General features: G+C 45.9%; 1 protein-coding gene across 3 annotated transcripts in view; it reads left to right on the top strand.

The window, feature by feature from the left end:
- Positions 1–17912, top strand: part of LOC124122058 (NBAS subunit of NRZ tethering complex-like) — a 65433-nt gene that overhangs the window by 23978 nt on the left and 23543 nt on the right. For all 3 annotated transcript variants that reach the window (XM_048402601.1, XM_048402605.1, XM_048402609.1), the window contains 14 exons: positions 113–186; positions 458–517; positions 1014–1076; positions 2542–2605; positions 3038–3096; positions 3266–3368; positions 5514–5728; positions 6045–6157; positions 6800–6879; positions 7301–7396; positions 8000–8121; positions 9273–9360; positions 9997–10308; positions 17276–17405. In XM_048402601.1, coding sequence (XP_048258558.1) covers positions 113–186; positions 458–517; positions 1014–1076; positions 2542–2605; positions 3038–3096; positions 3266–3368; positions 5514–5728; positions 6045–6157; positions 6800–6879; positions 7301–7396; positions 8000–8121; positions 9273–9360; positions 9997–10308; positions 17276–17405 — 1579 coding nt within the window. The remainder of the gene's footprint in view (positions 1–112; positions 187–457; positions 518–1013; positions 1077–2541; positions 2606–3037; positions 3097–3265; positions 3369–5513; positions 5729–6044; positions 6158–6799; positions 6880–7300; positions 7397–7999; positions 8122–9272; positions 9361–9996; positions 10309–17275; positions 17406–17912) is intronic.

Below are 17912 nucleotides of genomic sequence, written 5' to 3'. Positions count from 1 at the left end.
TGTGTATGGCCTCACGGATAACAGTCTGGCTGACTCTTGGACCCAGTACAAATAGGCCCTATGCCCCCTTACTGACTGAAAGCAGGCCACTAATTGGGTGCTTGTATTCCAGGTGAGCCAGCCTGTTATTCAGAAGCCCAAGGTCCTCATGTCTCTGGCCCTGGAAGCTGTCTATGTTTGTGAGAGGTGAGACAAACTATTGGAGGCTTTGAACAACCACATTTTGCAGCTAAGTATTGAACAAATAATGTTATAAATTGTGCTGCCCTGTGCAGCTAAATGTTGGAAAGTTTCATGAAGATTTCAGACATCGGAATGTCATCAGTCGTGACACAATACATGTAACAAGGACGACGACTGTCAACATGACATCTTCTTGTGGACAATCTGGAATATTATGTTTGAGAAATAGTTCAATTTCATTTTTGTGAATTGTGTTCCACTATGTTTATTGTAGAGACGACCAACTGAAGCTCGCCTTTGACATCACCCAGTGTCTTCCTCAGAAAGATTCACAGTAAGCATAAACATTGCTGTATCACTAGGATCAATTTCAGAGAGATTAGGTGTCTGTCTGTCAATCAGTGTGTGTGTGTGTGTGTGTCTGCATGTGTGTGTGTGTGTGTGTGTGTGTGTGTGTGTCTGTCTGTGTGTGTGTGTCTCTGTGTGTGTGTGTGTCTGTCTGTGTGTGTGTGTCTCTGTGTGTGTGTGTGTCTGCATATGTGTGTGTGTGTGTGTGTGTGTGTGTGTGTGTGTGTGTGTGTGTGTGTGTGTGTGTGTGTGTGTGTGTGTGTGTGTGTGTCTGCATGTGTGTGTGTGTCTGCGTGTGTGTGTCTGTGTGTGTGTCTGTGTGTGTGTGAGTGAGTGAGAGGCTGTGTCGCTGGTGTAGGTTACAGTATAGCTGGGTAACAGTATCTTGTGTGCTAGCTCTGGGTTTTCATCTTCTAGTCTAATGCAGACAACTGTTTGCAGATTGATATCACCCTCCATTCACTCATGTATCTGTGTTTCAGGAGAGATCCCCCTGACATGATCAAGCTGCACAAAGAAGTGGACAAACTAGAGAACCATCTTCAGTAGGTCGTCCTCCATGGGTAGTCTGTGTTGTATCTAGGAAAGGATTTATTGTATATTAAGGGAGCACCTGTTGTATATAAAGGAAGTGCCTGTTGTATATAAAGGAAGTGCCTGTTGTATATAAAGGAAGAGCCTGTTGTATATAAAGGAAGTGCCTATTGTATATGAAGGAAGAGCCTGTTGTATATAAAGGAAGAGCCTGTAGTATATAAAGGAAGTGCCTGTTGTATATAAAGGAAGTGCCTGTTGTATATAAAGGAAGTGACTGTTGTATATAAAGGAAGAGCCTGTTGTATATAAAGGAAGAGCCTGTTGTATATAAAGGAAGTGCCTGTTGTATATAAAGGAAGTGCCTGTTGTCTATGAAGGAAGTGCCTGTTATATATAAAGGAAGTGCCTGTTGTATATATAGGGAGCACCTGTTGTATATAAAGGAAGTGCCTGTTGTATATATAGGGAGCACCTGTTGTATATAAAGGAAGTGCCTATTGTATATAAAGGAAGTGCCTGTTGTATATAAAGGAAGAGCCTGTTGTATATAAAGGAAGTGCCTGTTGTATATAAAGGAAGTGCCTGTTGTATATAAAGGAAGAGCCTGTTGTATATAAAGGAAGTGCCTGTTGTATATAAAGGAAGCGCCTGTTGTATATAAAGGAAGCGCCTGTTGTGTATAAGGCTTACAAAAATAAAAGTATTGGTTCTCAGGCAATGACTTTTGAAAATATAGTGCGGACGGGCGGTGTTTTTTGTTGTTGCTTGTTCAAACTAGTATGTAACCAGATAAACAGTTGTGTACCATCAACCTGGGAAAGGGCCTCCCTACATACACAAGCATACAAACTCCTATTGCCGCCATGTACGAGATGTGCAGTAAAGCCATGCGCATGTAGAGGGAAGTAACTACGTGCTATATTGGATCACATTGTTTTTAAGAATTGGGATTTTTAATTTAAAAAAAAAATAGAATTAAAGCAGCAGACTTTATGATGATGCGGGTGGTGCCTGAGAACCAAGACTATTATTTGTTTTAGCCCAAAGGGAGCACCTGTTGTATGAAAGGGGAGCATATGGTATAATCAATTGCAGCAACGGTTACTTTTTGCTACATATGTTCTCTTAGTGTGAGTGACTTGATTTAAAATATTTATTCTTGATTGGAAAATAGAAACCTGTCATGGAATACTCATGGAAAAAGAATGTTTTTGTTGTGTCTCCTCTGTCTACAAAGATGTCCATGCACATATGTCTTACTGCTCACCGGTAGCATGAAATATGTTGACCTTTTTCGGAACTTTCTTTCACATTTGCTTAAAGTTACTTCTCCGATATTTATTGATAATTGATTGATATTTATGTCTTGTATGTAGCAATTATTGATGTCTATTATCTATATCGATAGCCAGCCCAAGTAGGATGAAGGCTCTTGTCACTTATGGATTTTGATGCTTGTCTTTTTTTTGTTAGAGCTATGAAGATTTTCAACAAGCACACAATCAAGAAGCCCATCTACTACATCCGAGATACAGAGGTAGGTCACATAGGGTCAAATAGTAAAAATAAATTACTCTTTGCTTCAATAGCTTACGGTTTAAATCTTGTTATCCCTGGCGTCTGTCCATCTACCTGTCATGTTTTGTTTCCAGAGCATTACTTAAAAACCATGATAGATGTCTTAACCAAACTTGGCACATAGATAGGTCTAGTGGTGAACAAGTGCCTTTTGATAGTTTGAGATTTTTTTTAAAAGTATTTTTCGAGTGTCCATAGCAACGACTTTGACTTAGACTGAAAATAGTGGTATTGGCGGGGGATATCAGTATTTCATGCTTGTGTACATTTTGTTTCTATAGCATATAGTTTGAACCCTAGAGTAAACAAGTTCTATTAACAAGTAGCATGTATTAGATTTTGATGCAGTTATTTCTTACTGATTGGTCTGTTTTCTTCCTTCTTTTCTTAGGGGGATCCTGAGGAGGCTCGCAGCCTGATGGTGAAAGTCACTCGTCTGGCTGGCAGGAGGTCAGTCCTTGGAGGCAGCAAGTCCCGCCACAGATCTTAAATACATGAGCAATAACTCTCCTACTTTCTGACTATAGAAAACATCAAACATTCCATCCATTACGGGAAGTATTCATTGTGTGAGAGTGGATAGGAGGCGACTGTAACTCTGTATGTTATTATGCTGCAGGACTCCAGGCCTGACGGAAATGCAGTGGCGAGACCTCCATGACGATGTCTTGTCGCTCCAGAGCAATGTCTACCGCTGCATCACGGCCGATGTTTGCCATGAGGTTAGTACAGCTTCTTGTAGGTAGGGCATCCAGATATGACAATATTTCACGGTTGTCAATCTCCGTGTAATTGTCAGATAAGGTAATATTCTGCATCAATTTCCTCATATGTTAAAGACATGTAGTGGTATAAGATAAGATTGCTTTGCAGGGGTTGCATGTACTTCTAATTCTTCTATGACTTAAAATGCTCATTACAGACAGGCTGATCATGGATTTCAAATCACAATAATAACCTCTGATTTGAAGCTGTCACTGCAGGAGAAAATATTTATTGAAAAGTACTCATTCATGGCTAGTAGCCGGTTTCAAGTAAAAAACAAATGTAGGGTACAAAATGTCAATCTGTAGTTTCTGAGATATTCATCGGTAGATTGCTTTGTACCCGTGTACAGGTGTACATGGACTAATACATGTCTATCTGCAGTTCCTAAGGTATTCATATTGCCTTGTCCTCGTGTACAGGTGTACGTGGACTAATACATGTCTATCTGCAGTTCCTAAGGTATTCATATTGCCTTGTACTCGTGTACAGGTGTACGGGGACTAATACATGTCTATCTGCAGTTCCTAAGGTATTCATATTGCTTCCTTCTCTTGTACAGGTGTACGTGGACTAATACATGTCTATCTGCAGTTCCTAAGGTATTCATATTGCTTCCTTCTCTTGTACAGGTGTACGTGGACTAATACATGTCTATCTGCAGTTCCTAAGGTATTCATATTGCCTTGTACTCGTGTACAGGTGTACGTGGACTAATACATGTCTATCTGCAGTTCCTAAGGTATTCATATTGCTTCCTTCTCTTGTACAGGTGTACGTGGACTAATACATGTCTATCTGCAGTTCCTAAGGTATTCATATTGCCTTGTACTCATGTACAGGTGTACGTGGACTAATACATGTCTATCTGCAGTTCCTAAGGTATTCATATTGCTTCCTTCTCTTGTACAGGTGTACGTGGACTAATACATGTCTATCTGCAGTTCCTAAGGTATTCCTATTGCTTTGTACCCGTGTACAGGTGTACGTGGACTAATTCATGTCTATCTGCAGTTCCTAAGGTATTCATATTGCTTTGTACCCGTGTACAGGTGTACGTGGACTAATACATGTCTATCTGCAGTTCCTAAGGTATTCATATTGCTTCCTTCTCTTGTACAGGTGTACGTGGACTAATACATGTCTATCTGCAGTTCCTAAGATATTCATATTGCTTTGTACTCATGTACAGGTGTACGTGGACTAATACATGTCTATCTGCAGTTCCTAAGGTATTCCTATTGCTTTGTACCCGTGTACAGGTTTATGTGGACTAATACATGTCTATCTGCAGTTCCTAAGGTATTCCTATTGCTTTGTACCCGTGTACAGGTGTACGTGGACTAATACATGTCTATCTGCAGTTCCTAAGGTATTCCTATTGCTTTGTACCCGTGTACAGGTGTATGTGGACTAATACATGTCTATCTGCAGTTCCTAAGGTATTCCTATTGCTTTGTACCCGTGTACAGGTGTACGTGGACTAATACATGTCTATCTGCAGTTCCTAAGGTATTCCTATTGCTTTGTACCCGTGTACAGGTGTACGTGGACTAATACATGTCTATCTGCAGTTCCTAAGGTATTCCTATTGCTTTGTACCCGTGTACAGGTGTACGTGGACTAATACATGTCTATCTGCAGTTCCTAAGGTATTCCTATTGCTTTGTACCCGTGTACAGGTGTACGTGGACTAATACATGTCTATCTGCAGTTCCTAAGGTATTCCTATTGCTTTGTACCCGTGTACAGGTGTACGTGGACTAATACATGTCTATCTGCAGTTCCTAAGGTATTCCTATTGCTTTGTACCCGTGTACAGGTGTACGTGGACTAATACATGTCTATCTGCAGTTCCTAAGGTATTCCTATTGCTTTGTACCCGTGTACAGGTGTACGTGGACTAATACATGTCTATCTGCAGTTCCTAAGGTATTCCTATTGCTTTGTACCCGTGTACAGGTGTACGTGGACTAATACATGTCTATCTGCAGTTCCTAAGGTATTCCTATTGCTTTGTACCCGTGTACAGGTGTACGTGGACTAATACATGTCTATCTGCAGTTCCTAAGGTATTCCTATTGCTTTGTACCCATGTACAGGTGTATGTGGAGAGCCTGCTGTGCTCCAGTAGCATGGACACAATCAAGTTGGCTGGGGAGATGATCGAGCGCAGCCTGGAGGACACAAAGCCCACCCGACAACAGCGTCAGAAAAAGGTGGAGTACCCCAGGGCTGTGGAGCTGGTTCTGTCCTCGGCCCAGGAATACTTCAACTCCTCCGCCCACCTCATGGACTCCTGCATGGACCTGGCCAGGTGAGCTAACACACACAGAACACCTGTGGTATGACCCTCCCAACTAACATACTTTAACATAGACTTATAATAGTTGTAGTGCTAGAATCACTTTGTGCCAATTTGCCTTGGAATATGAATACTTTGAGATAGGATTTTAATCAGTATTGAAATCTCTTTAATGCCTGTGTATAAGGTTTATGATGTTACAAGAATGTTATCAGATATCGTTTCAAAATTGAAAAATAGGTAATATTGAATTACTCAAAGTATCACATGAAGGCCACCTAGGAAGTAAGTAATTCACATAGATATGTCATGTTCCTCCTTGCTTCAGGTCTTGTCTGAATCTCATCCTGGACACCCCAGCCGCCGTGCAGCAGGAGCTGGACCTGATTGCCTCCCTTGCTCTGCTCGACGACTTCGGTGTGTCGGTTCTTCCACTGCAGGGTAGGCGCCATTTAGTTTGTCTGCCTGTGTGTCTCTACTGCAGGGTTGGTGGCTGTATTGTCTGTGTGTCCCCACTGGGTAGGCGCCATATTGTCTGTGTGTCCCCACTGGGTAGGCGCCAAATTGTCTGTTGGTGTGTCACTACTACAGGGTAGGTGGTCATATTGTCTGTCTGTCTGTCTGTCTGTCTGTCTGTATGTCTGTCCCCCATGCAATGTCGTCGTTGAAATAGCATTATGTAGTTTGCTCATGGTGTTACACTAAATGCTATCCTATGATAGTAATCATAAGATAATTTTTATAACACATTCTAAAATGTTTTTTTATAAGCTGCAATTCTGTGTATTTTATGTAATAATTGAAAGAAGTTTTATTTTATTTTCAATCATTGCATTTAATAAAATGATGATTGTTATGCATGAGAGCCCTCCCAATAAACACAGAAGATAGGCTACATTTATACAATGTTTATTTATTCAAGGGACAGGGTAATTTCATGCCTCTTGCGCGATAGATGTGATGTCATCATGTGATGTGATATTTGCATTGCCGGAATTGGCGGAAATTCGTATTACATAAAAGGATGATGATGATGATGATGATGATGATGATGAATCCATGAATATGAGTGTTGTATTGCAGTGCGGCTGAGCACGGACCGACTCGGGCTAGTCCAGGAGGCGGTCAGCAAGAGGCCGGCAGCATACAAGCAGTCACAGAAGGTCAGGGTCGCGCGTGTTGGTGGCTTCAAATATATCGACTACATGGGAAATAGTCATTGCTCGTGTTACCATGTTATCATTCAGAAGTTTATCTGTTCGAGGTTTCTATAGAGATTAAATACAATTTGCAAATAGTGCTGACGCCAGGAGCAGGACAAAAGTAACAGAAAAACCTGTTTAATAGATAAAACCTGGGCCGTCTTTTATAAGGTCATGTTAGTGCCATGCCTACTCTGTGTGGGAGTACAGGAGTTAGTATAATTCTTACACCATGATTGCTTCATGCAAGTGAGTCCATGCAGCCACCCTCTTTTATTGAAAGATGCGATTAACATTGTGTTAGATTTTTTAGTATTGATGGGTTTAATTGGGATGTAAAAGAAAAGCGAGAGGGTTCATCTGGACATATCTATTGTTTCAGTTGCTGAGACTGGGCCACTTGCTACGGATTCCTGGAGACACTCGGGCCAAGAGGGATGGGAAAGTGTGGAAGCTGATTGGTGAAGCTGCTGTCAAGGTCAGACATTGAATGTATTCCCTATTGTTGCGATATTACCCCTGTTCATGGTTAGGACTTGTTCATGACTTAAGGAAGGAGGCTTGATAGTGTGAGTTTTGTTTTACAGACTTGTATGACGTGTGCTGTATGACAGGTTCTAGACTATGAGTTTTGTGTTACAGACTTGAAACTATAGGTTTTGTGTTACAGACTCGAAGCTATAGGTTTTGTGTTACAGACTTGAAACTATAGGTTTTGTGTTACAGACTCGAAACTATAGGTTTGTGTAACAGACTCGAAACTATAGGTTTGTGTTACAGACTCGAAACTATAGGTTTGTGTTACAGACTCGAAACTATAGGTTTTGTGTTACAGACTTGAAACTATAGGTTTTGTGTTACAGACTCGAAACTATAGGTTTGTGTTACAGACTCGAAACTATAGGTTTGTGTTACAGACTCGAAACTATAGGTTTGTGTTACAGACTAGAAAGTACAAGTTTATGTTACAGGCTCGAGACTATGAGTTTTGTGTTACAGACTAGAAAGTACAAGTTTATGTTACAGGCTCGAGACTATGAGTTTTGTGTTACAGACTTGAGAGTACAAGTTTATGTTACAGGCTCGAGACTATGAGTTTGGCGAGGACTGTTGTAACCAGCTGATCTCCGTGGGGAGTGCGGAAGCGTGGACGCTGTGTGTCGACCTGGCGGAGCAGGAGGACTTCAGTAACATCAAGGCCAAGTAGGGATGCAGCATACAGTCTACAGGGGGAGCTGGGGCTAGCACTGTGACACTTTAGAGAATAGAAATGGGCTACGTTTGGTGCTAGGGCGAGCACTGTCCTCTTGTACAGTTTGAGAATAGAACATTTGTTTTGTGGAACTGGGCCAATAATATAGAATCTGGAATGAAATGATTCCCTCACTTTTCGGGGGATTATTTGGAGGTGAAAATTGGAATGAAATTATTCTGTCCTAGGGTGTCAGAGACAGTCATAGTGTTTGGTAAATAAAAGGTTAACTGTTAATGTGATTTAGTTGTGCAAATATTTGATTTAAAAAGGATGCTCACTTCCTTGGGTGTATATGGATGTCTGGCATGGCTTTTTCAGGTGTCATGGAAGAGAATCATTTTGTAAGAATAATCTGGGTAACAATTGGTCCCCAGTAAACTTTGCTTGCGGAAAGTGTTGGCCAAAATGGAACAAGTGGTCAGGCTGAGAGACATGGCTTATTGCTGCTCGCCTTGTCTTGATTATTATCATATTCTGCATTCATATTCTGCACTTATCCAGGTACAAGAATCTGTCCAAATGTGGTTTATTTGTTCCACGACCAGTCGATCTGTATGCATTCCAGTTATCATTCTCAACTCCCTGGGGAGTATACAACCCAAGCTGCCTATCGGCGCTAGAGGGTTTTGACATCCACCTTACATATCGTGTACTGATTCCCTGCTGGGTGAACAGAGGCACATTTGAACAAAGTCAGTTATGTTTCGGGTGTATCAATGTATTCGTGTTTCCACAATCTGGTCATCTACCATTGGATGAGTGGGTTCTCTTGAGTGCACAGGCTGTACTGGGGGTAGTGACGACATTATAAAGACTTTTACACATTGTTGGTCCAGAGGATGAATGAGAACCTGGTCACGAGCGGGATACGATCTCAGCACCTGGTGATTTAAACCACTTGCCCACTCAGCCCCATGGATGGCATGGATCATTGCTCCTCTGTTATGGGTTTATGTGGTCCAGATTCCTGTATTTACAGGCTATTGTGATGTAGCTGTAATACTGCTGACTGAAGCGTTCACTCAACTTCCTGTAACAGTAGTGGGCGTGGCTAATTAAGTGGTGCAAGATATTTCATACTTTGGATATGCCATTTCAGAGTAAACCTGCTGTCCTTTGCTATGACGTTTTGTACTGCGGATATGATCGAACCAATTCTTCAAGCAAAGTGTCTCCTTGAAACTCAGGTATGTAACATGGATGTGACACATGTATTTCTTCTGAAGATGAAATCACAGACTAAATGCCATCTGCTGGCATAGATCAGTGCAATATGTATAAGTTTTCAGGTCCCTTGTCACAGGCAGCAAGCTTTTATGTGGTTCTTAATATCATCCACTGTGTTGTGTATGCTTACTTCAGTCAAGTTTATTTGTGAAAAGTTGGGCTGGCTATCGATACAGATCATAGAGATCGATAATCCTTAACTAAATATCTATCAATTATGGATAAATATCCGAGAAGTAATTTGAGCAAATACCCAGAAAAAAATCGGAATGAAATCAACACATTCCACTCCACTGGTGAGTGGTGGCACATTAATGCAGGGATTACTTTGTGAACATTTGAGATATTACAAAGACGGTTACTTTCCATCTTCAGCAATGGACATTATTGACAATAACAAGTCTGTTTTGGTAAATCTTATCTTTATTTCATCCTAATGGTTTATGTAAGATATTATAGATGACACAATTTTCATATCGATAATCGTTAATATTTTTTCCCATCAACGATAATTTTGGATTATTGATCTTTTATCCCAGCCCCAGTGACAAGTATGAGAAGTTTGTTGGACAAATGTAAAGACTTAACTCTTTCAGCTTCTGATCGAGAAAGTGAGCACAGATATGTCTGAAGAGACAGAGGTGGCAGTCTCTGTGACTGGCAGTCCATTCTCCGCCAAGGCCGCCATCAAGCAGACTCAGCATATCCTGTCATCCACATCGAGGACGACGAAGGCCATGTTGTCGACTGTGACAGACGGTAGCTGGTGGAAGGGGGCGATACATACCTTGAAGCAGCCCACACAGAGGCAGACGTTCACAGACTATGATGACGGCAACATCAGCTTCACCAGACAGGGATGTCACCCATTCTACGAGAGCATCATCGAAGACTGCTACTCCAATGTGGTGAGTTCAGCATCTTTTTCGAGACGGTGATATTTACTCTCAATCTCAATGAAATTGTATCATAATGCATTCAGAGCCTCATTCAACTTGTGTTGCCTCTTGGTAAGACAGAGTCAGATCTATAACATGAAGCACATGGCTATGATGACATCTGTTGTAGCACTCTAGCAATGCACCGTGTGCATAATAAATCCCTGTCATGTCAAGTAACTTTAAACATCCCTTGGGTCTCTCAGCAGTGACTAGTTTGGGGCTGGATCGCTCTAATCAGAGACCACTTTCTAAAGTGCTCTGATTGTGAAAAAACAATCTGTAGGAGAAACAAAACGTCTCTTCTGCATTAGACTCAAAGAAAACTTTGCCGACATCAACCACGAAAGGGACAAACCTGTCGCTAACTATTTCAGCTCCACTAGAGACCAAATCATACAACAGCTGAAATCGGACCCTGAGTCAGATCAGAGCACGGCTAAACGCTGATCCACTGAACTAAATAGAATCCATGAACGACAATATCTAATCCTGGAGTTTCCCCACCCTTTAACTATCCCTTGAGTATAACTATCTTTGTCAGTAAATGGACTTATTGTGTGCAGCATGACTCATGACATCGTCCTGAGGCAAGGGAGTTAACTGACAATAAACGTCTACATTCACCCTACCCGAACAAGTTTGACAAGAGTGGAAACAGGTCTTTTCTGTGTCAGTTAACTGCCTTGCCTCTGGAAGATGGAGTCACGACAGCCTCTAAGTCTAATTACATTAAGTAATACGTTACCACTGTTATACCGAGGCTGTTGTCTCCCACAACTGCTGCTATAGCGAAATCTACCACAGAGATCTCAATTACCTCATGCAGCACGTGCGTAGCCACCCAGCTGCCATGTGACACCCTTCACTCTTGTCTCCTTCGTCTGCTTAGCAAGACGTGTTTTCTCCTGCTGAAGCGTTCCTTGAAGATTTGGTGATATTTATTATAGTTTATTCTCTAATAAACTGTGCTTTTATGGGTCGTTGCGGTAGCTACGCTTGGTTATAATTTTCCCGCCCTTTTTTCTATATACTTGCGGGGTTCGCGTATGCACGTTGTGTTTTACGTTTCCCCTGTTCTTGTATGTTTTGGGGGTTAACATCACTTATTTCTTTAATAAAAGTTATATGTGTATGTTATATGTTCACATTGCTCGTTTATTTTCTTGTGAAAATGTTCGTTTGTGAATCATTGTGGTGCGTGCGTTGTAACCATGTTTTGTTCTTTGTTTATAGCAAACAATCAATGTCTGACATGGATATGTCCCCAGTATCCACCCCCTCTACCCCTGCTCCTCGGAGTTGTGGGGTGTGCAGAAAGTTTTTGTCGTCCCGGGATCCCCACGATCGTTGCCCGCGGTGCAGGGTTCCTTGCGGGGACACCCGGTGCATCCTGTGCGAAGGTCTGGGGCCTGCGGAGTTTGAGCGGTACCGGCTGTACGTACAGTCCGTCTCCACCCCTGTGGTGGCCGGTTCGTCCGGTCGGGGTCCCCGTGCGGGTACCACCTCCTCGGCTGCGGCGGATCCCCTTGCGGCCCTCGGGCTGTCTGGGGATTCCGTCGCCGCATTGTTGTCGAAACTTGTGGTCTCCAAGCTTGCGGCCTTATCGCAAGATAGGCCGCTGGCTGTTCCGTCCCCGGCCTCTTCGGTGGCCGCGGGGTCGGACGCGGGGTCCACCGGTAAAGCGGCGGATCTCTTGGCGGCCCGTGTGCTGTCCGGGGATTCCGTCGCTGCATTACTTGCATAACTTGTGGACTCCAAGCTGGCGGCCTTATCTCAGGATAGGCCGCTGGCTGTTCCGTCCCCGGCCACTTCGGTGGCCGCGGGGTCGGACGCGGGGTCCACCGGTACGGCGGCGGCTCCCGTGGTCACCGGTCCTTCCCCCGAACCGTTGCTCCCGCTATCGGTTTAGGACCGCGTGGCCATGGTTTATGACCTCTTTGAGGACATGCCCCGGCCGGTACCGCGGGGAATCCACGACTGTGGGTTCCTCCGAGGTATACGATGAGTCTTCCGACACGGCTTTCCCCGCATCAACCTTGCTGCGCGGTTTCAAGCCTTCCTTGGAGAACGCCTTCGCGGCGGCCTCCGGTCGGGGTCTCCCGTTGCCTCCGATGTCGTGGAGAAAGGGTTTCTTCCCGGTACATGACCTTGCCTTTCCCGAGGCTGGTCCTACCGCAGAGGCCCATGTTGAGCGGTTGGGTGTCCGTGCCCCACCGGCTGCTACGGTAACGCAAGCTACCTTGCACCAGCTGGACGCCCTCGCTCGGCACTCCATGTCTCACGGAGACACTTACTTGGCTGCAGCGGCCCGTCTGGTCGAAGGTTCTCCCACGGACCGTGACCAGCGCATTTACAACTGCCTGCTCAGTTTAAATGCTTCCCTGGAGTACGTTGCCGAGGACTCTCGGCACACACTTGCTCTTGTTGGGTCCCTGCATAGGCGCCTGGGTGCCGCTCCTAACCGGAGCGCGCCCCAGGCTGCTGCGGCCGGTAGGTCTAAGGGGTCGGGTTCTTCTTCCTCTGGGAAGTAGCCCCGCCCTGAGGGCTCCGGTATGGGCAATCAGCTGCCCTTTCGCGGGAAGACGGGGAACTGGGGGAAGCCCAAGTCGTCGACGGACGGCAAGGGCCCCTCCAGGTGACTCTCATTGGAGGGGTTCGTATGCCGACAGCGCCAACTTCGGTTGGCCCTTAGGCGAACCCGAGTCACTTGGCCCTGGACAGTTGCGCCTGCCGCAACCTGTCAGGGCCCCCTCTCCTTCCCCAGTGGGAGCCAGACTCCAGACTTACTGGGAGAATTGGGAACAAGTGTTCGACGACCCGTGGGTGGTCAACACGATTCGGTACGGCTATCGGCTTGATCTCAAAGCGAATCCGCCGCTCACCGTTGCCCCGTTGGCAGGTTTCGATTCGGAAACCGATCTTCCCATCCTCGCCGATGCCATCGGCAGGTTGGTGGAGAAGGGGCAGTACGGGAGTTAGCTCTACCAGAAATAACACCGGGGTTTTACTCCAGGATATTTCTCGTTCCCAAGTAGGACAGTGCCGAACTCAGAATGATTCACACGTCCGCTCCCTGGCTGTTCACCCGGTTAACCACCCCCATAGTGGGGTTCCTCCACAGGAGGGGTGTCCGGTACTTCGCGTACCTGGACGACTCGCTAGTAGCAAATCGAATGACGGACACCCTGTCACGCCATCTCGTTTTCGCACGTCGGCTCTTGGAGCAATTTGGGTGGATTATCAATCTCCCCAAGAGCGAGTTAACCCCTTCTCAGAACTTGCTGTTCATCGGAGGTCGGTTCAACACGGTGTCCCATCGCCTCTTTGTCCCCCCAGACCGGTGGCACAAAATTCAGGCGTTGATTGCCAAAGTCTTAGCGGTGCAACAGACTGTTCACTTTTGGGAACAGCTGTTAGGGCTACTTGTATCAGCCCAGGACTGCACCGCACGGGGTCGTCTCCAACTCCGCCCGCTGCAACGGTTTTTAATCCAGTTGTTAGCAACGGAGGTGAACAGTGCGACCGTCGCCCTCCCGGATCGGCTCCGACCGCATCTGGAGTGGTGGACAGTCCCTTACATTGTCTTATCAGGAGTCTCTATGCGGCCCTACCGGGCCACGTTGACCCTGTATACAGACGCCTCTCTAGTGGGCTGGGGCGCCCATCTAAAGGGGGAGGTGAGCTCGGGGCTGTGGTGCGTAGACGAACTAGGTCTTCACATCACTTGTCTCGAGTTCAAGGCAGTGATCAACGCAGTCAATCACTGGAAGCATCGTCTCGTCGACGCCCGGCTCATGCTGGCGACCGACAACACGACGGTAGTGTCCTATGTGAACAAACTGGGGGGAACCCACAGTCACTCGCTACTCGATCTCACGTTCGAGTTTTACGCTCTGGTGGACAGTGTCCCGTGCCAGATACGCGCCCGTCACATCCCAGGTGTGCGGAACGTACTGGCCAAAGCTCTATCGAGGCCTCAGGATCCGAGCCCCACAGAGTGGATGCTGAACCCAGTAGTGTTTCAGTGGCTGTGCGAACGTTTGGGTCGTCCGATGGTCGACCTGTTCGCAACGCGGTTCAACAATCAACTCCCGTTGTTTGTATCACCAGTCCCGGACCCGAGGGCCATCGATCACGATGCTCTCGCGTTAGACTGGACGGGCTTGGTCGCTTATGCTTACCCGCCGACAGCGTTGATACCACACATTCTAAGCCGGCTCCGAGGAGTTCGCTGTCGAATGTTACTGATCGCGCCCATGTGGCCGAACAGATCGTGGTACCCCGACTTGCTGACCCAGGTCACGCAGTCGCCACTTCCACTGCCTGTGAGACCGGATCTCTTGATCCACCCTCACACCCGTCAGCTTCATCCAAACGCAGGGCAGTTCAATCTGCACGCGTGGATGTTGTCACCGAGCGTCTGAGGAGTAAAGTTTTTTCTCGCCGGGCGTCTCGGGCATACGTTAGTATGCATCGTGATTCTACCCAGAAGGTGTATAATGCACGTTGGGTTATTTTCACGAAGTGGTGTTGTAAACATCACATTCATTCGCCAGATAAGGTATCTGTGCAGGATATTGCTCGTTTCATGTCTCACTTGCGAGAGACCCGGAAACTCTCCGGGGGTTCCATTGCCAACTATGTCTCGTCCGTTGCTACGGTACGGGACGTTGCTATGGGTACCAGTCTCTCCAAAGAGCCGGTGATACGGGGTATTATCAAGGGTTTCAAACAGCACGATCTTAAGAAGGGCCGCCTTCGGGCACCGGCCTTGGATCTTTCCCTAGTGTTGCAATCACTTACGGAAGCTCCGTATGAACCCTTGCATAGTGCTTCGTTCCGGCATGTGACTTGGAAAACAGCATTTCTCCTCTCCTTTGCCACGGCGGCACGTGTATCCGAAATTCATGCACTCGATGTCGCCAAGGTACGATTCGATAGGGGTGACGAAGGAGCGGTCCGCCTGGGCCTGCTCATGGGCTTCGTCGCCAAGAATCAGAGAGTCGGGCAAACGGAGAGAGAATTCACTGTAAGATCACTCAAAGAAATCTTACATCCTGCTGATACTGAGGACAGAGCGCTGTGTCCGGTTAGGGCCCTTAAGTATTATCTTAAGGCTTCGAATGAACGTAGACAAGGGCGTGACCGTCTGTTCATATCGTGTAACCCTAATCGCACGGTTGACATAACTCGCAACTCGATTGCGTTGTGGCTTCGTTCTGTCATCAATCTGGCGTACCGGTCTCGGGGGTTACCGGTAGCGGGGTCAAACCCGCACGAGATCAGGGCGCTAGCGGCAACATTTGCCCTACACTCGAATATCTCTGTTCGCAGAATATTACGAGGTTGTTACTGGCGTTCTGACTCGGTTTTTGCCAATCATTACCTCAAACAGGTCGCTGATGCCGTCGTGGAGAGTGTGCACCGTCTTGGCCCGCGGATCGCGGCGCAAGCGGGCACCTAAGGGGTGTGCCCAGCGCAATTCCGAACTCCTCAGGCGTCTGACCTTGCACGGTGGTCAATCTGGGTCGACTCCAATGTTCCCACTGCCGTGGGTACAGGAGTTGGGGTCCCGCAAACCAGCGCACTCACACCACAGGTGAGGGCGGCTTTTTGTGTGCTTTGTCCTTATTTGTATTTTGACAATTATGTCTTTAATTGTCTGTCGTGTATCCCAACCTTGTGATGCATGCTTACAAATACTGGAATTAGGTCACGCGCCTAATGCATACTTTAAGTAGGCTTGCTCTGGGATATACGGTCTGAATGAAATTAATTTCCCTCTTTTCGACTGTTTAACCTGATCTAAGATTAAGCTCACGCGGATACAGTGTTCTCATCCGCTGCGGCGATGAAATACCTATCCAGTGGGGCCGTTTGGAGTCACCAATCGTTTTGGCAATGAGGATTGAGCCTTACGGTATGCGCTTGACAGTGCTTTGGTATTCCTATAGGGTAACGCCTAGCTAGGTGCATGCGCATCGAGTGCTTCCACCTTGGTGTTTACTTCCGCTGGTCGGAAGGAACGCTAGCAGTCAGGATTCGGGTTGTAGGTCCTCCCCACCGCCTACTGTGGTAGTCAGCCTCGGTATAACAGTGGTAACGTATTACTTAATGTAATTTGTAGAATTTTCCTATTCGGAATATTCTATAAGTAATACGTTACCACTGGGCTGCTGCCCGCCCGTCCGTCCCCCGAGCACTTGCTCTCGCAGGAGACAAGAGTGAAGGGTGTCACATGGCAGCTGGGTGGCTACGCACGTGCTGCATGAGGTAATTGAGATCTCTGTGGTAGATTTCGCTATAGCAGCAGTTGTGGGAGACAACAGCCTCGGTATAACAGTGGTAACGTATTACTTATAGAATATTCCGAATAGGAAAATTCTACAAAACAGTTGATATGTAAGTGGTAGATTTGTGGTAACTCAATGAAGTATTTCATGATCAGGAAAAGTCTTCAACATGCTTGATGTGTTGTGTACATGATGCTAGGAACATAACATCAAGAAGGACATCTCCGCCATTGCCGCTCCAGCTGAACACACAATATCTGTGACTGACAGTTTCAACCTTCTCTTAGAACTGACAAGTCATTGAACTTGTAAAAAACAAAACCCTTACATATTTAAACCAATAAACAGATCTCTCAGGTTTATAGATCCTGGCCATGGCTACATTGTAGATGGTATACTCTTTCCTGCTGCTGCAGTGGACAATAGGTCTTTGAAGGCTACTTGTAGTATAATGCAGCAGCGTTAGAAATTGGCACTAGTCCTATAGTCCTTACGAAACTGCCCAATAGTAAAAGTATCCTAAGGACTAGTAGAAATTGGCCCATTTTAAGGGTTTTGCTATATGTTATCATTATGAGGACTAGTGGACAAAAACTGTTAGTTTCTAACCCTGATGCAGACTGCGTTATGTTGTTATGCAGAGTGCCATCAACTACCAGTCAGGGGAGATAATCACGTCCCCTGAAGTCGAGATGAGTGAGAAGGTGTTGCGAGCGGCCAAGTTGGAGGAGATGTTGACGGAGGGAGAGAAGTCACAGCCAGCATCAGAAGGTAGGTTGTACAGCAGCATCATGTCTGTCCAGGGTTGAACCCTAGTTCCTGGTGACTTGTTGGTGTAGAAAGGAGTCAGTTGATAGAAAGTAGGCTAAGGTGGGACGGTGCAGTTAAATCCCTTTACTCGAGATGGTTTTATTATTCCCAGGCTTCGTGTTCAGTGTTCATGGGTAGTGACTGTCTGGACTTGCTACACCTTGGATACACCTTAAAATATTAATTTGCTGTCTGTCAATGTCAGTCACAGGCAGCTCCAGTGGGTGGTGTTTAGGGATGCGCAACCCGCCTTGTTTCATAGACCTTACAAGTAAACTGCGCCCTCGCCCAATCGCTATGTGACTTGGGTATTATGTGCACCCCACCTGCCCTTTCTCAGAATCCTGGATCTGCCTCTGTTTGTTGTGGGCTAGGGGCGTTGGTTGTCCAGTTATCAAAGCTGCCTGCATCCCTTAGTTGTGGCAGCTAGGAGCCACTGATCATGAGTTCAAACCCTAGGTTTGTCGT

This window comes from Haliotis rufescens, unplaced genomic scaffold, assembly GCF_023055435.1.
Source record: "Haliotis rufescens isolate VD_foot unplaced genomic scaffold, xgHalRufe1.0.p SCAF_1, whole genome shotgun sequence".
Lineage (NCBI taxonomy): Eukaryota > Metazoa > Mollusca > Gastropoda > Lepetellida > Haliotidae > Haliotis > Haliotis rufescens.
The sequence above is the reverse complement of the archived record's forward strand: the minus strand, read 5'-3'. Positions and strand labels throughout refer to the sequence as shown.